The 24730-nt window shown below is 40.9% G+C and overlaps 1 protein-coding gene across 2 annotated transcripts in view; it reads right to left on the reverse strand.

The window, feature by feature from the left end:
* Positions 1 to 13868: 13868 nt before the first annotated feature.
* Positions 13869 to 24730, reverse strand: part of LOC116975802 (protein transport protein Sec23A) — a 53071-nt gene continuing 42209 nt past the window's right edge. For both annotated transcript variants that reach the window (XM_033025021.1, XM_033025023.1), the window contains exons 13-20: positions 22522 to 22628; positions 21924 to 22077; positions 21742 to 21819; positions 20797 to 20958; positions 20010 to 20096; positions 17229 to 17384; positions 16676 to 16741; positions 13869 to 14228 (exon numbers count right to left, since the gene is read on the reverse strand). In XM_033025021.1, the coding sequence (XP_032880912.1) occupies positions 14139 to 14228; positions 16676 to 16741; positions 17229 to 17384; positions 20010 to 20096; positions 20797 to 20958; positions 21742 to 21819; positions 21924 to 22077; positions 22522 to 22628 (900 nt within the window). In that variant the 3' untranslated portion in view covers positions 13869 to 14138. The remainder of the gene's footprint in view (positions 14229 to 16675; positions 16742 to 17228; positions 17385 to 20009; positions 20097 to 20796; positions 20959 to 21741; positions 21820 to 21923; positions 22078 to 22521; positions 22629 to 24730) is intronic.

A 24730-nucleotide genomic window follows, 5' to 3' on the forward strand; every position in this document is an offset into this window, starting at 1 on the left:
TGCAAGGTCTGCAGTAGTGCATGGATTATCCACCAATGGGTATTGCAGTAGGTGTTGCATTGTCTGGGTCTGTGTACCACAGTCGCAGGTTGTTGTACCCTCGATGTAGCCCCATTTGTGCATTGTCACCCTTGACCACCCGACCCCGGTTCGTAGTCGAATGAGACATCTCCAGTTCAGCCAGTGTTCATCAGCACCTGGTGATGAGCACTCTACTGCTGGTATGTGCCCATCTTGGCTGAAATAGGGACAGTGCCAAGTCTGTTCTTCCACATCTGGAGGCGAGCTTCAGTTGGTGTTGTTTCCAATGGGGTGATGCTGGTTCGGAAGCTCTTACAGGATTTTAACCACCAATGAGGGGCACATGGTTATGTAATGGGTGTCAATCATCTGTCAGTTGTTTCAGATGCTCTGTCCTACTTGCAACGGCTCTCCTGATGTCTGGGGGAGCGATGCCAGCCAGAGAATGGGCAGCGGAGGACAATTCTCTGGAAGCTTTTAAGAGAGAGATAGATAGAGCTCTTAAAGATAGCAGATAGCAGAAGGGATATGGAGAGAAGGCAGGAATGGGGTACCGATTGTGGATGATCATAGAAATGACCATTGGCTAGCCAGAGAATTGGCAGTGGAGGCCAATTCTCTGGAGGCTTTGTCCGTAGATTGGAGACAACCAGCAATGCTACGGCAGCTGGCATTCAAGGATGAGTCGATCTTCTTCTCATGTGTAGATCTCTCCCAAGCAGGGCAGGCGTATTCTGCAGCAGAGAAGCAGAGTGCTAAGGCTGTAGTACGTACTGTTGTTGGGTTGGTACCCCGTTTGGTGGTGGTGAGTTTGTTCAATATGTTGTCGCGGGTGCCCACCTTTGCTTTAGGTTTTTCCACATGTGCTTGAATGTTAAGCAGCGGTCGAGTGTGACTCCAAGGTAGACTGGGTTTGGGCAATGTGTTAGTGGGAGTACGGATCATATGACGTGTAGTTGATGGTTACCCTCTTGGTTTCTCAGGCGGAATGCACAGACCTGTGTTTTGGATGGGTTGGCACGCAGCTGGTTTTCCTCACAATATGAAGATAAACCAGTGAGTGCCTCTGTCGGCGTTGTCTCAACCTCTTGGAACTATGTACCCTGTGCTGTTATACAGAGATCATCTGCATTGAAGAAACGCTTAGTTACCAAGTCAGTTGGCTGGTCATTGGTGTAGATGTTGTACAGGATCGGTGCCAGGACACTTCCTTGAGGGAGGCCATTCTTCCGTCGTCGCCATCTTCTGCATTTCCCTCCTTTCTCGACAAAGACCCTTTGATTTTGGAGCATTGTTTGTATTCGCTCGGTTAGATGCAGATCTTTTGTCATCTCAAGGATCCTGTAGAGGAGTCGTTTGTGGTTGATAGTGTCATATGCTGCTGACAAATCGACAAACACTGCTCCCGTGATTTGCCCTTGTTCAAAGCCATGTTCGATATGTTGCGTTCGATTGAGGAGCTGGCTTGTTGTGGACTTGCCTGGGTGGAATCCTGCCTGTTCTGGTATTAGGTTCATCTACATATGGAGCAAGGAACTTGAGGATGAGTATCTCAAATAGTGTGTAGGTGTGGCAGAGTAGAGAGATGGGTCTATAACTCTTCGCCTCTGAGTGGTCCTTCCCTGGCTTCAGTAGGGCGATTACTTGAATCTGGCGCCAAAGCTTTGGGATTATCAGATTGGCGGAGCATGAGTTGTAGAAATTTAGAAGCCACTCTCGTGTCTGGTCCAAAGTGCTTGATTTTCTCAGTGGATATGTCATCTATCCCTTCTGCTTTCCCATCTTTAAGAGTTGCGATACCGGCCTCTAGCTCTTCTGTTGTGAGTTTATGAAGTATTTATGGTGTATTTAGTGGAATCTAGTTTTTGCTTCTTGGTAGAGGTTGATGTCCAGATGGCCTTTAGTTGTTAATATGTATGAGGTTTTGCAGAAGGAGCTAGGTCCAGCTGCAAATGCATGCTTGGGATTGGTTGGGAAATGATGGGTTACAATAATGTAGCGAACTATGTTGCATGGTCTTCGTGCGGTTACTTGTGATTGGTCCAGGAGAGGAGCCTTGTCCAAACTGTTTACTTTACCTTGTATAATATTTCTTTACTTAATAGAATTGTTTCCCACTAAGTGCAGCGATGTTATAAAACCTACCTTCAGCGGCGCTGCAGATCTGCCACTGGCTGTGTGTGTGACTCGAGCCTTTGAGGTGGGGGCTGGATTAAAATGCAGGTTTGTATTGCTTGTCGGAGAGGGATTTCCTCGGGCTTCTAGTTGAAGAAGAAAAATCGATCGGACTTCCGTTCACGTTTTTTTTAATCGCTGGACAATTTAATCGATGGATTAAAGTAAAAGGTGACATCTAACACCCTCAACGCCTTCAACATCACGGATCGCAATATCAGGACAAAACAAATGGCTTTGGAAGGAGTAGGAGGGGGACCCACAGCCCCATTCATATCAACGGGTCGATGGTTGAAAGGGTCAAGAGCTTCAAATTCCTGGGCGTGCACATCTCTGAAGATCTTTCCTGGTCCGAGAACACTAAAGCAATTATCAAGAAAGCTCATCAGCGCCTCTACTTCCTGAAAAGATTACGGAGAGTCGGTTTGTCAAGGAAGACTCTCTCTAACTTCTACAGGTGCACAGTAGAGAGCATGCTGACCGGTTGCATCGTGGCTTGGTTCGGCAACTTAAGCGCCCTGGAGAGGAAAAGACTATAAAAAGTAGAAAACACTGCCCAGTCCATCATCGGCTCTGACCTTCCTTCCATCGAGGGGATTTATCGCAGTCGCTGCCTCAAAAAGGCTGGCAGTATCATCAAAGACCCACACCATCCCGGCCACACACTCATCTCCCTGCTGCCTTCAGGTAGAAGGTACAAGAGCCTGAAGACTGCAACAACCAGGTTCAGGAATAACTACTTCCCCACAGCCATCAGGCTATTAAACCTGGCTCGGACAAAACTCTGATTATTAATAACCCATTTTCTGTTATTTGCACTTTATCAGTTTATTTATTCATGTGTGTATATATTTCTATTATGGTATATGGACACACGTATCTGTTTTGTAGTAAATGCCTACTATGTTCTGTGAGCTGAAGCAAAGCAAGAATTTCATTGTCCTATACAGGGACACATGACAATAAACTCACTTGAACTTGAACTTGAACTTTATTTCACATATAATCTTGCTTCTTGGGGTGGCTTTAGTCTAATTTTATGATCCAAAAATGTTATTAGGCCCCATACGAATCGGCAGTCTTGCCTGCAAATATGGGCTTAAAATTCACGGCAACGGCAACGTTCCAATCGATCACATTCCAGAAACACCCAATCGCAAGATGATTTAAAACCTCTTTTTTTTTGGACAATCATGTCATAAGCTCATCTAAATCGTCTATATTTTGTGTTATTGTCTACCCATAATCAATATTTTTATACTAAATATCCACAACAGTTTTGTCACATGTATTATGCAAAAAATAATAATTTTGATTATATTGAGAGTGGATGTTTCTAGATTATTTGGATACTTAGGCTATTTAAAATGTTTTGCCTTTTCTTAAGAAATGGATGGATGTTTAGATCTAATAATAGAATTTAGATGAATTGATTAGATGAATTTAGATTGATGATTTAGATAGATGATTAGATTGATTTGATGAAACTGATGAATCTGAATTTTTTGTTGGGTGTTTACTATTTGTTTTTGTGTTTAACTTTATAATTTCTATCTTTTTTTCTAAAACTGCAAATAATAACTTTTTTCTGTTAATGCTGTTCAGTGTTTTTTTTCCTTTATATTTTAAACTGATGACTCCGAAGAAGAAATGCAAAATTGTCAATCGAAATGCCCAGCAAAAGAGACTGATTTAGACAGCATTCACAGAGACTATCCGAATTTGGACTACTCCAAATGATCTACACGACATTCTTAATGGGAAAGTAGTGGGCAGAAAGGCATGTCATGCATGGTTTGAAGAGCAAAAACCTGTAGTTTACAATGCCAACAATGAAAAGTTGAGGAAAAACATGGTGTTCAGAGTTGCTTATTGGTTACAACCTGAGGAGTATGATGATGCTACTGATTATGATATGCCAATGTACCAGCTAGCAACTGATCTTCTCCATAAGGACTTGGTCTATTGCTAGAAATTGTAATTTATTTACCTATTTGTGACGGACTTACAGCATATAATACAATAATATTAAAGTTCTGATTTTGAGAATATCACATTTTTGAATTTCGAAAATATATTATGTGATGTTTTGTGATTGGGTTCGGGAACTGTCATTTAATGTAATTTGTAACCCTTATTATGATTGGCTAGTGGGGGTTCCCCTCCCCCCCCGCCCATGTATATTGCGTCAAGAGTCCGTAAGGTATTAAAGAGGGGAGAGCATATTGGGGTGTGCCGATCTTCTGGGATAGCGCATGGGAGTGTGCTGAACTTCTGGAGTTGTTCTATTCGCATGAGGCTGATGGGCTTGAACGAGTAGAGACAAGGATCGGAGCGGCGGTATTGGACTAGGTATTGTATTGGTGTTCTATAGTAAAGAGAGTGGGATTTCACTGTTTTGTATTCGGTGTTTGACTGTCCCAGACAAGGGGAGTAAAATTAGGACCGGAATTACAGTCTCATAGGCAAATGAATCTGATTGGAATTGCTTCTTGTGTTTCTCATAGAAACATAGTAACATAGTAACATAGAAAATAGGTGCAGGAGGAGGCGATTCAGCCCTTCGGCTGATCGTCCCCTATCAATAACCCGTGCCTGCCTTCTCTCCATATCCCTTGACTCCACTAGCCCCTAGAGCTCTATCTAACTCTCTCTTAAATCCATCCAGTGACTTGGCCTCCACTGCCCTCTGTGTCAGGGAATTCCATAAATTCACAACTCTCTGGGTGAAAAAGTTTTTTCTCACCTTAGTCTTAAATGACCTCCCCTTTATTCTAAGACTGTGGCCCCTGGTTCTGGACTCGCCCATCATTGGGAACATTTCCTGCAACTAGCCTGTCAAGTCCTTTTATAATTGTATATGTTTCACCAGAGAAGACACCCAGCAACTGGTGATGTCCATGAATTGCAGACTTCAAGCAGTCATTGCATGCAAAGGATATGCAACAAAATACTAAACATGTTACTTTCATTGACATGACATTGCTGTGTCCCAAACATTATGGTGCTCTTGAAATGGGGGGCTACATATAAACACTGCAGTAATTTCCACATGGTGAAATTAAAATGTATAAAAATGGCCTTTATTAAAATCTGACAATGTGCACTTTAACCACGTGTGAGTTTTTCTATTGCAAATCTCAAATTGTGGAGTTCAGAGGCAAATAAATAAATGATGGGTCTTTGTCCCAACCATTATGGAGGGCCCTGTATTTCATTGTAGTACAACTTGGCTCCAGCAGGTTAACGAGCAACTGCAGCCGGAGCCTTGCGGACGTCCAAGAGCGGAGAGCGAGCGTGATCCTACCGTTCAGAGTTGAGGGGTAATTGCCGGGGGATGGAAAGCGGTGACTCTGGATTAATCCTGACACCTGAGATGGCCCACGGGGGGGAGCTGTCAACGACGGGTCAGCTCGGACCTTGCATCCAATCCCAAGAATGAACACAACATGCATTCTCGACAGGGCCAAGGATGGCTTATTTTAGGAACTATGACGTGAGAGGCAGGGCGACGTGTCATTGGTCTGACCCCCTGTCTGTCAGCGTCAAAGGTCAGCGATTGGTCCATCACATCACTGGCCGGGCCCACAAGCACTCCAGCACCAATCAACATCTTTGTGAATCTTTTGCCACACACTGCTTCTAACAATAAATGCTTCTTGTAGTTGGTCTGTGACCAGAATAGCAACACACACACACAACACTCACTCCCAAGTATTGACACACACATACACACCAATATCTTTTGTATAGCAGCTCCAACACGATGTCCCTACTAACTCTTGTACTCAATGCTCTGACTGATGAAGGCAAGCATGTTTGACAAACTGCTGCTTCTTCATCACCCGGTCTGTCTATCTGTGTTATCATTTTCAGAGAATTATGCACTCGTACTAGTCTCTCTCCCCCTCTCTTTCTCTCAATAAGTTTGTGGACAGCAGCAGCAGCAGCAAAATTGGTGAAAGACAGGATTTTAAAAGCGATTGACTCTCTAAAATTGCAGCAGGGTCCAGATCAACTGGAAATGTGGGCCAAGGAATGACAGATTGAATTTAACTTGGACAAGTGCAAAGTGGCAAGTTAAATCTGTGCAGGAACAGCAGCAGGACTTACACTGTAAATGGCAGCAGAGCCCCAGAGAATGTGGTAGGTGTATACAGAGGCCGCTGAATAGTACGAATGCATGATTCTCTGAAAGTGATAACACAGATAGACCGAGAGGGTGATCAAGAAGCAGTTTGTCAAGCTTGTCTTCATCAGTCAGAGCATTAAGTACAAGACTTAGGACATCATGTTCGAGCTGTACAAGAAATGTTGGTGAGGCAATACAGTGTGTTGGGGGGGGGGGGGGGGGGGGAGAGAGGGGGGGGGGAGGGGGGGAGAGAGAGAGATTGGGGACAGAGGGGGGAGAGGGGGTGCAGTGGGGAGAGAGAGACAGAGGGGGAGAGAGGGGGGTTGTGGGGATAGAGGGGGGAGAGAGTGGAGAGTGGGGTAGTGGGGAGAGAGGGGAAGGGTGTGGGGGGGAGAGAGGGGATGGGGAGAGAGTCTTACGGGGTTTGCCTATTATCTATCGGGATGTGCTAAGAGTGAGGAATTTGGTTGTTTTCAGCCAGCATGTTGGTCCACAGAGGGAGGGGGATGTTGTGGGTGTGGGAGTGGCCAGTCCTCACCCTGTCATGGCAGGTGTGGAGGAGAGGCGTGTGCTTAGAGAGGTTCTGACTGAGCTTACCACCGCTCCGTCGGATCTGCTCATCGGGCCTAGGCTCAGGAATATTTCTCGGGCACCGACTCCACACAACTTGAGCCCCCTCATCGAGATGCCCAGCGTGCCGTTTCATGATGCGAAGAGACGCACACTGCACAGAATGCTCCTGCACATTCTGCACCTCCTTGCCTTCGTCTTCTGTCCCGACATGCCTTGGCGGTCCGTGTTTCCACCTGAAGATGGGGGCGGCCCCAGTGGAGGTCTCTCTACAAGGGAGTCATCCCCCTTTACATTGGGGACCAGGGGTGGAGTGTTGCACAGAGCGGTGGCGTGTAATAAACTTTTGAGTCAGTTCACGGGCTCGTCGGCCGCCTGTATTTTCTGTGGTGAGGTAGAGAACGTGTTCCACGTGTATATGGAGTGTGTGAGGTTACTGCCCCTGTACCAATTTCTGAAGGGGCTGCTCCTCAAGTACATGTTGCATTTTAGTTCCATGATCCTGGTGTTTAGACACAAGGCAGGGTGTGGGGAGGGCCGATCGGGGGAGGGGGTGTGGGATATCACTGTCGGTTTACTCTTGGGCCTGGCCAAGATGGCCATTCGCGGGTCCAGGCAGCAGGCGGTCGATGGTCACACCATGGTCGGCTGCCAGCCCCTCTACCGGGCCTATGTCCATGCTCGCGTGTCCCTGCAGAGGGAACACACAGTGTCCATGGGGACTCTGGAGGCCGTCTGTGAATGCTGGTCGCCCCGGGGGATCGAGGGCATTGTTCATATTGATTACACCATTGTATTATAATGACTGCTTGATGTATTCTTTATGTACTTTGGTCAAGCTATAATACTCAATTTGGAAACAAATACAATTATCTTTAAAATTAAGAAATTTATCATTGTTAATGCCAATAGCGAATAACCCTTTATTTATACCATCTCTTATTGATAAAACATATAACCAATGGGAAAGTCTCGGAATTAGAAGGATCGGGGATATGTACAAAATGGGAAACCTACTATCATTCCAACAATTACAATTAAAATTTAAACAACCAATATTTTAAATATCTTCAGATTTGCGATTTCATGAAAAAAATATATACAAGGATATCAAAAAATAACTCCTGAATTATTGGAAGAAGCAATCAATATTGAAGCTGACTCACAAAAATTAATATCATATTTATATAATAGTATTCTAAATATAGACCTACCATCGACAGAGGCACTTAGAGAAGTGTGGGAACGGGAACTAATGATAAAAATTACGAAGGTTACATGGGAAAAGTACTTGATGTATATTCACAAATGTTCGATTAATGTAAGACATAATCTAATTCAATTAAAAATTTTACATAGATTATATTATTCAAAAACAAGATTGAACAAATTTTATCCAAATATATCCGCCATTTGTGATAAATGTCTATCCCAAAATACTATAACGCACTCCTTAGTTTCCCGCATAAAACTTTATAGATTTTGGAGTGATATTTTCGAAATATTTACTAAATTATTTAAGATAAGAATGGAACCTAATACTGAAATGATTATATTTGGCGTAATGGAAGATGGGAATAAATTGAACACATCTCAAAATGTATTTTTAAATTATGGTTTAATAATAGCAAAAAATGGATAATTAAAGTTTGGATAAATACATCAATACCAATGCTTAAAATGTGGATTGCAAGTATGTTGGACACCGCACATCTTGAGGAAATGCGATTCCTCTTAATGGATAAATCAGACCAATTCATAATGAGTTGGTCTCCATTTGTCGTCTTTTTGGAATCATATGGTGCAACACAATTGTAAAATATAACTGTTTCAGGACTGGACGAGGGTTGGTCAAGATTATAAACAATGATCTCCTTACTTCTTTTCTTTGTTTTATTCTCTTTTCCTATTTTCTTTTCTTCAACTTTTTTCACTCATTCTTTTTTCTTCTTCTTCTTCACACACTATATATCTCACGTCTTTCTATCCTTTACTATCTAATTTCTTTTTCTGATAATCTTGAACAAGTTGGGTCAATAGACAATAGGTGCAGGAGTAGGCCATTCGGCCCTTCGAGCCAGCACCGCTATTCAATGTGATCATGGCTGAAGAACATTAAGGTGGCTAAAACAACAGGGATTGGCCAGATCTTTCCCAGGCTATTGAAGGAGGCATGAGAGGAGATAGCTGGGACCTTCAAAGAGATCTTTGTATCTGCTTTAGTTACAGGTGAGATCCCAAAGGACTGAAGTATAACCCATGTAGTATTCGGCTGAAGGCAAGGGCATATAAGGTAGCCAGAGATAGTGGGAGGGTAGAGGATTGGGAAGCATTTAAAGGTCAGCAAAAAATAACTAAGAGATTAATTAAGACGGGGAAAATAGACTATGAAAGGAATTTAGCAAACAACATAAAAACTAATAGTAAGAGTTTTTATAGCTATATAAAAAGAAAAAGGGTGGCTAAGGTGAACGTTGGTCCATTGGAGGGTGAGACTGGAGAGTTGTTGGTGGGGAACATGGAAATGGCAAAGGCATTAAAAGAGTATTTTGTATCAGTCTTCACCATAGAAGACACAAAAAATATTCCAACGCTGGATAAACAGGGGGCGGTGGGAATGGAGGAGCTAAATACTATTAAGATCACCAAGGAGGTGGTATTAGGGAAATTAATGAGACTGAAGGAGGATAAATCCCCTGGGCCTGATGGATTACATCCAAGGGTCTTGAGGGAGATAGCGGTGGGGATTGTGGATGCATTGGTGATAATTTTCCAAAACTCCCTGGAGGCAGGAACGGTCCCAGTGGATTGGAAAATGGCCAATGTAACACCTATATTTAAAAAAGGAAGTAAACAGAAGGCGGGTAACTATAGACCGGTTAGTCTAACATCGGTGGTGGGTAAAATGTTAGAGACAATTATTAAAGAAACACTAACGGGGCACTTGGATAAACATGACTTCATCGGACAGAACCAGCATGGTTTTGTGAAGGGGAAGTCCTGTTTAACAAATCTGCTCGAATTCTTTGAGGAAGTAACAACCCGGGTGGATAAAGGGGAACCGGTGGATGTGGTATACTTGGACTTCCAAAAGGCTTTTGACAAGGTGCCACATAAGAGACTATTGCTAAAAATAAAAAATTATGGGATTGGGGGTAATATATTAGCATGGGTAGAGGATTGGCTAACAAATAGGAAGCAGAGAGTGGGGATAAATGGTTCATACTCGGGATGGCAACCGGTAACTAGCGGGGTTCCGCAAGGGTCGGTGCTGGGACCCCAGTTGTTCACAATTTATATAAATGATTTGGAGGAGGGAACCAAGTGTAATATATCAAAATTTGCGGACGATACAAAAATGGGAGGAAAAGTAGGGGATGAGGAGGATAGGAAGAGTCTGCAAAAGGATATAGATAAGCTAGGTGAGTGGGCAACAACTTGGCAGATGAAGTTTAATACTAATAAATGTGAAGTCATTCACTTTGGGAAAAAAAATGATAGGGCAAGTTATTTTCTAAATGAGGAGGAGCTGCGTTGTAATGCAACGCAAAGGGATCTAGGGGTATTAGTACATGAATCACTAAAAGTTAGTATGCAGGTGCAGCAAGCAATCAGGAAGGCCAATGGAGTTTTGGCCTTTATTGCTAGGGGGATTGAGTATAAAAACACGGAGGTCTTGCTGCAGCTGTACACAGTATTAGTGAGACCACATTTGGAATACTGTGTACAGTTCTGGGGTCCATACTTAAGAAAGGATGTACTAGCCCTGGAGGCAGTGCAGCGAAGGTTTACAAGATTAATTCCTGCAATGAGGGGATTGACATATGAGGAAAGGTTAAGTAGGCTGGAACTCTACTCTTTGGAGTTTAGAAGAATGAGAGGCGATCTCATTGAAACATATAAGATCGTGAGGGGCCTTGATCGGGTGGATGCACCGAGGATGTTCCCAATGATCGGGGAAACTAGAACTAGGGGACATAGTTGCAGAATAAGGGGGGGCTCTTTTAAAACTGAGATGAGGAAGAACTTCTTCACCCAGAGGGTGGTTAATTTATGGAATTCACTGCCCCAGGGAGCAGTGGAAGCAGAAACTTTAAATATATTTAAGACTAAAATAGATGGTTTTTTAGCTGCCAAGGGGATAAGGGGCTACGGGGAGAGGGCAGGGATATGGACCTAGGTATGGTTAGTATAGTAAGACCTGAGTGATCTCCTGGACAAGTGTCGATCGCCTGGATTGGGGTCGGAGAGGAATTTCCCGGATTTTTTTCCCGAATTGGACCTGGGTTTTTATCCGGTTTTTTGCCTCCCCCAGGAGATCACGAGGTTTTTGGGGTGGAGAGGGGTGATAGTGGTATAAAGGGGAGGGTAGTGTCTTGTGTTCTGTGTCTTGTGTCTACTGTTTGTGGGTAAGTGTGTCTGTTTAGTGTTCAGCCATGAGCGAATGGCGGTGCGGGCTCGACGGACCTGGTGGTCTACTCTCGCACCTACTTTCTATGTTTCTATGTTTCTATGTTGCTTCATTGTTTAAGAGGGGCAACAGATAATAGTCTAGAGAACTTTACATCAGTGGTAGGGAAATTACTGGAGAAGATTCTTAGGGATAGGATTTATACAGTCAGTGTGGCATTGTGCAGAGGAGGTCATGTCTTCAGAACCTGATTGATGAGGGCACTGGATGTTGCTTATATGGACCTTCAGTAATATTTCAGCAAGATCCTCATGGTAGGCTGATCCAGCACATAGGATCCATGATGATCTGTAGACTGGATTAGTCCTGGATAGAAGACGGGATAGTTGTGGAGGGATACATTCTGACTGGATACCTGCGACCTGTGGTGTTGTAACAGGATCAGTGGCAGGATCTCTGTTACTTGAGAGAGGAACTAGCTGGGTTAGACAACATGGTTTTCATGGATAAGATGGGCCAAAGACATTCTGTGTAGGTCCACGATTCAATTTTCTCAAACATCCACTGTCCATTAAAGTTCTAGAGGTGATCTTAGAGGTGTATAAAATCATGAGAGGAATGGATAGGATGAATATGGGTCTTTTACCCATGGTAGGGGAATCAAGAACAGGGGGAGTATCAAAGAAGGACTGCAGATGCTGGTTTACACTGTAGACACAAAAAGCTGGAGTAACTCAGCAGGACAGGCAGCATCTATGGAGAGAAGGAATGGGTGACATTACGAGTCGAGACCCCACGGGGGGAGATGGGTTAAGGTGAGGGCAGGATTGATGGGAACCCGGGGGGACACTTGGACAGGTATGTGGTTTGGGTGGGTTTATAGCAATTTGGGCCAGGCACGGGCAAATGGGACTACTTAGATGGGGCATTTTGGTTGGCATGGATGATTTGGGCTGAAAGGCCTGTTTCCATGCTGTATGACTCTACAACCTCTATATAAATTATTTGGATGAAACAAAAAAGTGGGCTTATTGACAAGTTTGCAAAAAAATGAGGAATTGTGAATAGTGAGGAAAGTTGTCAAAGGATACAGCAGGATATAGATTTGTTGGACATTTTGCAGAGAAATGGCAGGAGTTTAATCCATACCAATATGAGGCGTTGTATTTTGGGAGGTCAAATGCAAGAGGAAACTACACTGTTAATGGCAGGACCCTTAGTACTGTATTGATGTACAGTGCTATCTTGAAAGTGACAATACAAGGGAAAGAAGTGGTAAAGAAGGCACATGGCATATTTGCCTTCATCGTTCAAGATGTTGAGTATTAAAGTAGGGAAGTCATGTTGCAGTTTTATTAACCTTTAGTGATGTCATTTTGGAGTACCATGTACAGTCCTGGTCACTTCATTACAGGAAGGATGTAGGGGTTTTGGAGGTTCAAGTGGATGGTCGACACAAAACTCTGGAGTAACTCAGCATGACAGGCAGCATCTCTGGAGAGAAGGAATGGGTGATGTTTTGGGTCGAGACGCTTCTTCAGTACCTGGATCAGAGATTATTAGCTGTAAGGAGAGGTTAGATAGATTTGGATTGTTTTCTTCGGATCTGATGGGCAACCAGATGGAAACATATAAAATTCTGTGGAGATAGATAGGGTGGAGTCAGTCTACTTTCCCAGTGTGAAAATGTCAAAATACCAGAGGGCATCGTTTTAAGGTGAGAAGAGGAGATTTATTAAGCAAGTTTAAAAAAAAAAAAAAACATAGGTGTTGGAACAATCTGCCTGGAGAACTGGAAATTTCCATGTGGAAAGATGCGTGGATGAACCAGCAGTTTTGTGAAGATTCTATAAACATCAGGTTCTTGTGAACTTTTCCAAACTAAATAAAAAACAGCACAAATGTTAGAAGTGCACACTATATTCACAAGTACTTTACTCAGAGAGTGGTAGTGGTGTGGAATGAGCTTCCAGTGGAAGTGGTGGAGGCAGGTTCGTTGGTATAATTTAAAAATAAATTGGATAGGCATATGGATGAGAAGGGAATGGAGGGTTATGGTATGAGTGCAGGCAGGTGGGACTAAGGGAAAATAATTGTTCGGCACGGACTTGTAGGGCCGAGATGGCCTGTTTCCGTGCTGTAATTGTTATATGGTTATATGGTTATAAGTACAAACTTGTTGCAGTCAGAACTGAAACAAATCAAAATATTTAAGTTTACACAAGGATTCAAGAAACTAGGAATAAAACCCATTATCAGAATTAAGGGCTATATTAAAAAAAATCTAATTTCTTTCTATTTCAGCAGACAGTGTATTGAAATCTAGTTGGTAACATCCTGTACCCAAATAAATCTCCCTTTTTTGTGGTGATGATCCACCAGGTTCAGGATGTTTGTATAAATACCAGACTTTAATTTGCATCTTTTTTGCAATGAAATTGTCTTGTAGTTTGACTTTTAAGGCTATTTTTATGAAAAAATAATCTAAAAGAAGCCATGTTACAAATTCATCAGGCTAAGGAAAAATATTATGTAAATAATTTTTTAATTTACACAGAGTCATCGTCAATATATTTAAGTTCATTTATTAATAGCATTGAACATGTATATAAAAGACAGTGATCGAATGATAAATTAAAGATTACAGGACGTTAGAAGAAAACATTTTCTCAAATAGGAATGCAGTAGTTTGGAATGAAATGAAACAAAATCAAATTAGGAAATCCACCCACAAGCAAGATGCGACAATGAATGCAAGGCAGTCATAATTCAAAACAAAGATTTGACATGAATTCACTATTTTCCTGTGCGCTTCTGCACCAGCTTGATTTATGATGAACTAGATACAGCTAACTTTTTTAGATGGTCCATAAAGACCTGAAGGCTAACATCATCAGTCAGGATTGGTGCTCCAGATTCCTGAAGAATGCATAAAAATTAACTTATTATCAGCTACTATTAAATAATCCATTATACCTAAATACAAAAATAGCTTCACATAATCTGCTTCAGCTCATTGTCAAATTAATTTCTGCATAGTTGATTTTTATTTCTCTTTAATTTAAAAGTATTTGGACACTTTTCTGCTACTACTAATAATTTCCATCAATATAGTTTCTGTAACAGTTCAATAGGCAACAACGTATTTTAATCATTTGTTATCTAGCAATAGAAACAGCACTGTTTTACATTCAGTCTTAGATTACTATTAATTACTAAGCAATTGGACTTTATTTTGGCAAGTTTTATAGTCAATGGCAAAAACGTTGCACTCTCACCATCGACGGCACCACTGTCTCCCCATCTCCCCAGGCCCACAACCTTGGCGTGATCTTTGATTCCACCCTCTCCCTTGAGCCTCACATCCGCCATGTCATTAAAACCTTCTTTCATCTCTGCAACATCGCCAAACTCAGACTCTCTCTCACACCGCCCGCTGCTGAAAGACTCATCCATGCCTTCATCTCCTCCCGACTGGACTATTGCAACTCACTTCTCCTTGGCATCAGCTCCACCTACATCAACCGACTCCAACTCGTCCAGAACGCAGCTGCCCGACTCATCACCCACACCAAATCCTGGCATCACATCACTCCAGTCCTCAAACAACTTCACTGGCTTCCCATCTCCCACCGGATCACCTACAAAATCCTGGTCCTCACCTACAAAGCCCTCCACCATCTGGCCCCCCCATATCTCACTGACCTCCTCTCCCCCTACCAACCCTCACGGTCCCTCAGATCCACATCAGCCGGTCTCCTCTCCATCCACAAGTCCAACCTCCGCAGTTTTGGGGACAGAGCCTTCTCCAGGGCAGCTCCCAGGCCCTGGAACTCCCTCCCCCAACTGATCCGCAATTCCGTGTCCCTCACCATCTTCCAGTCCCGCCTCAAGACCCATCTCTTCACCTCTGCCTATCCTTAGCCCCACGTCCCCGTCCCTTTTCATCTGTGCATGAATTGCCTCATACTGTGTTTTGTATTGAATTCTGTCTTTACTTTGTGTACTAGTCATGTCTCTACTATTTATTTCATTCCCCTTACATGTTTTTCCTCTACATGCTCAATTTTTGTAAGGTGTCCTTGAGACTCTTGAAAGGCGCCCATAAATAAAATTTATTATTATTATTATTATTAGATGTGACATGACAGATTAGAATTTACGATTTTCACAAATTTTAACGAAACACACTCATGCTAAAGTGCATTTTCACAGGTCTCTCATATCTAATACAATTGGTTATTATTCATGTGTGAATTGTGATCAGCAGATTAGCAAAATGCAAACCCAGTGTACAAATCGTCCCGCATTACATAGCACACCATGCACACTTTTTAAGTGCAGTTTGGTGGATACTAAGGTGGAGTTGTGAATCATTTTCTCTCCTCTGTCTGTGTGGCCAATTACTAAATACTGTCTTACAGACTAACTGAAACCAGATCAGGGTAATAATCTGTACCCTTTATTCCCATTTAAAAATCAAAAAGACTGTTGTAGGGTCATACAACACTGAAACAAGTCCTCAGCCCAACCTGTCCATGCCAACAAAGCTGTCTTCATTGACTGGTCTTGTTTGCCTGCATTTGACCCAGATCCCTCCAAACTTCTATTCACAAACCTGTCCAAATGTATTTTGTATGTTGTAATTCTACCCGTCATTACCACTTCCTCCAGCAGCTCATTCCCTATACCCAACCCCATTTGTATGGAAAAATGTGCCTCTTAGGTCTCCTTTAAATCTTAAACCTGTGCCTTCTAGTTTCAAACAAAAAACTGTGACAGCCTATCGTATTTAGGCCCCTCACGATTTTATAAGCCTTTGTAAGGTCAAACCTCAGCCTCCTTCACTTCAGGAAAAATACTCAACCAAAATACTCAACCAGTCCTGATACCCAAGCTTTCCAAACCTGGCAACATCCTTATGACTCTTTTCTGCACCCCCTTCAGTTTAGTCACATTCTTTCCATAGTATGGTGACCAGAACTGCATTTAATACTGGTTCAAATCACACTTTCCTATCTGATCTTGATGCAGCTTTTGATGACCCTATTAACTGTCCAAGACACCACCAATTTGGGAGTTATTGACAAATTTTCTATCCATGCCAACTGCATTCTCAACCAAATAGTTAATATCCATGACAGACAACGGTGGACCCAGCACCAATCCGAATTTGAAAAGCAAAACTTCCCGACCACACCGTCTCCTTCCATCAACCTAATTTTGAAACCAATTGGCTAGTTCATCTTGTAAATTACTTAACGATAGTGACATACATAGCAAAGAAAGTGAGAACACAAAATAAAACTTTTGGGTTTGTTGGGTGTATATTAACCAGTAAAAGTGCCTTTCTAGAGAATACCAACCTGTTCACAAGCATACATATTATTATGAGTCTGTGATGGGTTCACTTTTGATAGAAGAAATCGAGCCTTAAAAAGAGAAAGCCAATCACCATCAACATAAAACACATTTGTTTCTTCTGCAAAACACCATTAAGTTTCGGACAATGAGAATCTTAAGAGCCTTTGCTATAAAGGTTTCTGGCTAAAAGTTTTTCCTGTAAACTTATAATGTTACAGTAAGCAGCAGTGGCACAGTCCCACACTCCAAAGATGTACAGGTTTGTAGGTTAATTGGCTTGGTATAAATGTAAATTGTCCCTAGTGTGTGTAGGATAGTGTTAATGTGCGGGGATCGCTAGGCAGCGCGGACTTGGCGGGCTGAAGGGCCTGTTTCCGCGCTGTATCTCTAAACTAATAGCAGCTAGTACAGACAATGTTATAAATGGGCATGATATGAACTCATTGTTTGTTAGCTAGAAGAGAATGTAATGTAATTGAAACCTCTACCAAAGATTTATTTCAGCGTTTCTACGAAGAGGAATCTTTTACATTGAATGTTGAAAAACGTAGGTACCTGACTCCCTCCATGTTCTGTGTCAACATAACGTGGCATTGGGAATCGAGTCTGCAGTATTTCCTGTGCATCATCCAGTGGAGCTTGCAGAAGCTGTTTGAAGTTTTCATACTCTTGCATGTCCTGATATCCAGCTTTCCGCCATTGAGAAATGGTCTTAGAAAAAGAACAAAAACTGAATTAAATATTCACAGCAAATTAATTTTAATTACACTTATCACTTTCCCCTCAATAATCTTTCAATTGCAACATTTGAAAACAAAGAAATAGTACTTTTAATTGGTTCAATATTTAAAAGGACATAACTTGATTTAACAACAAAATGGTTTAGCTATTCTTTATAAATCATAATAACGTTCAATCTATGCAGTTTAAAACAACTAGTTATACTCAAAGGATTTATATGGATTAATGCTACAATCTAAATAAAATGTAAATATAATCATTAATCAGCCTTTATTATTCTACATGCCTCAGGAATATGTGATATTCTAGCTGATTGAGTTTTGGGCTTGTCACTTTGCTCTGTATCATGAGACAAGCATTTCAGCACCAGAAGGTATAAATCTCCTTATAAGCTTCTGACAATAATTTTTCATCAAGCATTTTATTCCAATGTTGCCCCAAGTGCATTTATAAATTAAGAAAATTATCTTTATTTAATTTGAACTTTTGAATCATGTTGTTATATAAAATAGTCCATTCAGTAAAATACAACTTTCAAGGGATGGTTTCTCTGGACTACTTTCATATTGTCTAAACTAAAGATTACTAATGCTTTCAGGTTGCTCAGCTAAATTAATTCAAAGGGATTTTCCTGTGTGTGCTTTTTTTGTATATCAAATAGTATTTGCAAAGACTACAAAATATGCCGATCCCTAAAGTTTTGACTTTATGGTTAATAAGGTTTGAAAGGTAATGACTAGAGCCAGGATGTTTAGGCGCTAAAAACCTCTGAAATAGGCAGGCAAAAAGGCATAATAAAATTACAAAAAAGGCACGAAAAAGGCATTTATTGACAAAAAAAAGCATAAAGCATTTATTTTGACCACCAAAATATGGTTAAAATGATAATTAAAGGTATACTACATTAAATGACCAAAGTTGCCTGGTTGCACATAACTACCAGCATTTTTTCAAATTATCTGGTGTTAAACTATGCCGTCGGTCAGACAGAATATGCTAGTTGTGAAAAACTTCTTTCTACCCCAGCTGAGGTCACTGGTGCATACCTGAAACAAGCTACAAACTCTACATTCATGCCGATATCTTGTGCATTACAACTACCTTTGAGAACTTCAGATATGTTTTGTATTTCTTCAAGATCTTTTTTAGCTAAAATCACCCTCTCACATTTTCCTTGTATGTCTTCACCTACATCGCCAGGAACTTTACGTACAAAGTACAGCAAGTGAAGATGTAAACAACTGAGCAATAGTTGTGCGTTTTGACTTCTCCAATACTTCCAATGTCAAAAAATACTCCTTTGATGGTTGACCTGCCTCCAGTGTACCAATGACCACATTGGCAACAAATCTTCCCGCAGCATCAGTTATCTCGTCTACTGAGATCCATATTTTGTTGTATGCAACTTCATCTCTAATTTTCTGCACAACAATGTTGAAGTTGCTGTCAACATAATTTTTCCGTAATGACTTGCTTGGTACATGTTTCTCTGGGTATTTCCCTAAAACACCTCAGAGATTTATTTTCCAATTTCCACAGTGGAATTCCAGCATCGATGAATGCGTTGCACAGATCACTCGAAAACTCAGATTTGCGATTGGAGCCAGCAGTAAATGTCGTGAGGAGACAAGCTTGCGTATTTCCTACCTTCTGTTTCTCTGCCGCCAACTTGTGTTTAACTGTTTCTACATGCATGGAGATGAAATATTTTTCTCATGATTCACTGCTTTCTCACATGCATTGCAAAACAGCACACAGTTGTCTGCAGAGAATATATCACTCCCGTTCAGTTTTTTACAAGGCGTTGACTTGACTTTAGGCATTTTTACGCTTGCTGGGGTTGATCCTACAGGAGCGGAGATGCAGACCTCTACAGGAACGCCAAGTACAAGCTAAGAAGAGGAATCAGAGCTGCCAAGGAAAGGTTGAGGAGCAAGTTCTCAGCAAATGACTCTTCTTCAGTGTGGAAGGGCTTGCAAGAAATCACAAGCTACAGCTGACCAACGACCTGAACGAGTTCTACTGCAGTTTCGATAAACAGAAACTTAACCCTGGTAACCCCAACCGACACTTCACACCTACTCACAGTTTGACTCCAGTTTGAAAAGACTGGACCTTCCCCACCTACTCCTCCCCAATCACCACTTACAGCCGGGTTTAGCCCAGGTGGTGTAAATTTTCTTGTAAGTTACGTTAAAACAGCAAAAAAGGTTGATTTGGGCACTCAATCGTGAAAAAGGCATTATCTTCCTGAAATCATCAAAAAAGGCACATGGCATCTATGGCAAAATCCTGGCTCTGGTAATGAATATAGTTTAAAAGGTAATAAGTTTTATTCTATTTTTAGCCTTTGGACAACTTGGAAAGGTTTTAATGAAATGAGATTTATGATTACTAGATGAAAACAACGTTGCAAAAAGTTGAACAAAATTAATAAATATATTTAATGCATTGTTCTTGAAGCTGAATAAAAGACCTTTCAATAAATATAAGATTATTTAATGAGCATCATTAATCCAAAACCATTAAAGTAAGCACAATAAATCAATTAGTATAGGTATAACGTTTATGAATTTTGCATCCTTAAACACTGACCTCTCCATGGTAGATGACAATCTGGAAGAAAGTGTCCATGAGGAGTATTCGGTCTGGTAAGATGCTGCCACTGTCTAAAAGCACAGGCTGAGGAAAAGATGAATAAACGTTTGCCATAATTACTTACGAAAAAGATAACCAATGCTACACAATGCTGCGGGCGGAGCACCAAGGCAGATTCCTTGTATGTGAATACTTGGCCAATAAACGTATTCATTCATTCAAATACAGACGATATTTATGCAGAATAGCACACATATCCCCAAGCATGCTCTAGGAAATAAGAAGGTACTTCTGCATACCGATTGTGAATGTTTGAAAATGTTTGAAAATCTTCCCCCAAATGACATCTAGTGCTGGGCTAATGGTCAAAATCAAGCCTGAACAATTTTTTGTTAACCGCAAGATATTAAGAGGTATAGGCAATTGTCAGTGAATGGTGGCATAAATTTGAAGGATTAAATGACTGACTGACCCTTCATATTTTCCTATCTATCTTGATCGATTCAAAACCATTCATCAATGCTCATGCAGTTCCAGTAAAAGTGGCTGGACAGGAATCAGGATAAAGAACATCTGCAATTGATTCTTTAACCATCCAGAAGTTGAGGTCAGTTATACATTGCTCCAACTCAGACCAGGTAAAACTACTAACGAGCCACTCAACTTATTTTTAAAATGTGCCACATAAAAGTCTCTGAATTAGCTGATGAAATAAGAGATATTTTGTTTATAAACTCTTCAACAATCAGTCATGCAAGATTTCTAATTTGTGACCAAACCTCACCTCAGGGGGTCCATAGAAAGAATAAGAGTAGAGAACAGGCTGAATCATGATCAGTGACTGCGTCAGGTCTTGTCTCATGAAATGATGACGGTAGTATGATGATTCATCAGGACTATTATTGAAAACTTGAAGGAAAGGGGATCTTCTCAGATGGAACATGAACTAAAATGACAACATAAAATCACTCAGAACATCACTGAATATATTCATGCTCTAGATAAAAAAGCTACCTAGTTTGATGAAATTAAAACTTGCATCTATCTTGCTAAAGAGAAAACGTTTACTCAAAAGTAAAGCTATCCTTCACCTCAACATTTTATTAAAAAATACTTCCATTAACAACCTTTCCTTGTAACTTGTTGGGATATTGGGATTTTCTGAATTAGGGGAGGAAGAGGATGTACTCCTCATTTAAGCAACCATTAATATTGTAATTCTATAGATCATAGGTGAACTATTCCCTCCCTTCAATAATCTTGCAGACACTAGAGCTACCTATTGCCATCACACCTGAAGGTTATGGATCCCACTACCCTTTGTATTCTTCATCCATGAACTAGGACATGATTGGTCGTCCATTCATCCATTCTAGGAGGGGATGAAATCAGAACAGAGACTTTTTTAACCCACAAATGTTAGTACACACATTCTGCAGTCCAACACCAGGCTGATTAGAAACAGGAACCCTTGCTGACATATCCCTGTTTTCTGGTTACGAAGGGTATTCCACACTGCTCGAGGTACAACCATGTAACCCAGTGGAATTGAGTGACTGAATCAAGAAACTAAACAAAATATTTTTTTTCCCCTGAAGGTATTATGGTATGTATCTATTACAATATTTTAGAATATGTTGACATATTTTGCCAGTCTGCAGACCAGACTGCATTTTTGGAATATAATTTTAAATATTCTCCAACAAATTCATTTTGCTATTCTACTTACCTGCGGATAGAGGGAAAATGTTTCAGAAAGCTTGAAAGAGTTGGAATCATCTTTGTGGAACTGGCCAAATTTCTGACACTGATGGAAAAAGTGGAAGAGTAATTAGTAGTTTTATGGTTGCTTCAATCTTAAATTTAATTAGCTGTCCTTCCAAGTTGATCATAAGTTCTTGAAGGGCTTACCAGTCGGATTAACTGTCTGTCCAACCAACGAAGCACATCGGGTCCTTCTTCAGACTCAGCTTTGAAAACACCCAGTCTTGCCATCAGCACAGCTGATGCCTCCTGATCAAATGCTGCTTCTATATGCTGGAGTTGGCTCTGTGCATCCGCCCAGCTGAGAATCCAGGCAAGTATTAAACAACATTTCACTGCACAATCAATGCCTAGTAAACACCTAAACACCTCCCCACCACCTGTGTTCCAAATCATTTTGATTCCGTAATGAAATGTGATAATGTCAAGTATTATTGCATCACTCTTACATTGGAAAACAAAATTAAACTAGTCTTTATCCTTCCCTTTTCAGATTCAAAATGTATTCTCAGAACTGACAGTCTTTCATTGAAGAAAGCTCATTTAGAGAAGATTTCAAAATGAAGAGAAGACATCGATATCTTTTCGTTTTGCTGGTGTTATTAATGACATCACTTTTTAGGTTTGTTAATTTTGTACCCGAATGAAAGAGAAGCAGAACATTTAGTTGTCGTACAATCCAAAACTTGTACATGATGAAAAAGGCTGCAAAATACACATATTGGAAGACATTCAGCAAACTTACTTTCTGGCTACTGTAGTAACTCGGATGCGTCTCTGACTGCTGGAATGCTGGTAATGGGTGACAAACTGAATAGCACCTCGTCCACCCTGAGGGATTGGTGCATTATGCTGCAAAATTTAGTTGAACAGAAACTAGATATCACTGAATTCAATATTTTTTACAAGTTTTTATATTTTTCACACTTTACACACATCAGTCAGAGTATTGAGTGTAGAAATTGGGAGGTCATGTTACAGTTCTATCAGGCATCGGTGAGGCCACACTTAGAGTATTGTGTTCAGTTTTGGTCACCCTGTTATAGGAAAGATGTTGTTAAGCTGGAAAGGGTGCAGAGAAGATTTATGACAATGTTGCCAGGACTCAACATCAACAAGGGCCAGAGCTACAGGGAGAAGTTGAGCAGGTTAGCACTTTTTTTGTTGGAGCGCAAAGGGATGAGGGTTGATCTTATAGAGGTGTACAAGATCATAAGAACAATAGATAACGTAAATGTATTTTACCCAGAGTAGGGGAATCGAGTACCAGAGGGCATAGATTTAAGGTGAAGGGGGAAAGATTTAATAGGAACCTGAATGCCAACTTTTTTTTTTTTTTTAAACACAAAGGTTGGTATGTATATGGAATGGGCTGCCAGATGAGGTAGTTGAGGCAGGTGCCGTCACAATTTTTAAGAAACATTTACACAGGTACATAGATAGGACGGGTTTAGAGGGATAAGGGCCAAATGTAGGCAGGTGGAACTAGAGTAGATGGGGCACGTTGGTCTGCATGGCAAGTTGGGCCGAAGGGCCTGTTTTCACGCTGTATGACACTATGAAATGTGATGTAAACAATGAACACATTACAATACAAGCTATCTTTGAATGTTGAATTTGGTATTCATTTGTTATTTGTTGTTGTTATGTTGCTATTTGTGATATCCTAATTCTTCACCATCGCAACACTAGTAAAAGACAGTAACCACCAATGTCTCATTGTTGCATAATCCAATCTTCCTCTTAGCATGCATTTGAAAAGCATGTTAATATAGAGATTCATTCAGCTTAAATCGAACAGTGTTAATTTGGAAACTTTGCAACCAACATGTTTAATGTATATTCAATAATGGTCTATAGAACAAGTAACAAGATGAGTGAACAAGTAATTTGCATGAACCTCTCAAGTTGACATATTTTTGAGTAAATTTGGACAAATTACAACTTGCTAAACAGAAAATATTTACTTAACAAAAATAAAGGTACATTCTCACTGGCCCTCACCTCAGAACAGTAGTGCACTGCTTTTAGGCATAGCTGGTGGAGGAAACATCCTCAATCAGTCAAATGAGGCCACCAACCCCATGGTAGAAGGTATGACAGTTCAGAAGGTAAAGAGAGTTAGATATAGCTCGTAGGGCTTATGGAATCAGTGAATAAGGGGAGAAGGCAGGAACGGCATACTGATTTTGGAAGATCATATTGAATGGTGGTGCTGGCTCGAGGGGCTGAATGGCCTGCTCCTGCACCTATTTTCTATGATTCTGCCTGGTTTACTTATTTTACTTCTTTAATTATTTGCTATCTTTGAAAGTGCTTTCAAATAAGTGATTTTCACTCATTTCTAATTATTTGATTCCACCTGAGCAGTTTTTAAACTATCAGAAATATTTAAAGAGCACTTCAAAAGGCTGTGATTAGTGGTCAGGGCCTCAGGATGCAGCATTCACATCCTCTTACTGCATGGCACCTACTCTGCTTTGTGGGGTAACCCTCATCGATGGACAGTCAGCTCAGGTAGCTCCCCATATCTGGAAGATCAGCGCAGAGGTTGACACAATGATGGCACATTCAAGTTCTTTATTTAGTTCATAATAATTCAGATCTTGTAGAACAGTTAAAAAAAAAAAATCATAAACATGGTCCAACCAAAAGACCGACACTAACTGACACCAGGACAGTGAAAATATGCTTTAAGATGCAAAGAAAGGGAGGAAAGAACAAAACGACCCAGATAGGGTGGATGGAGAAGAAATTAAAAGACAGAAGGGATCATACTGCAACACAAAAGGAAGTTAAATAGAGAAAAATGTGGTTCTAGAGCAAATATAAAAGAAGGTAACTGAGTCAATGTGTAAAACTGCTTAACTCATTGACAAGACTAGAAGGTTATGTGTGGCTGCTCAAAAGGTGATCCTTGGGCACTCATTGAGATCAACTGTAACATTGAAGTA

The sequence above is a fragment of the Amblyraja radiata genome, chromosome 8, assembly GCF_010909765.2.
Source record: "Amblyraja radiata isolate CabotCenter1 chromosome 8, sAmbRad1.1.pri, whole genome shotgun sequence".
Classification (NCBI taxonomy): domain Eukaryota; kingdom Metazoa; phylum Chordata; class Chondrichthyes; order Rajiformes; family Rajidae; genus Amblyraja; species Amblyraja radiata.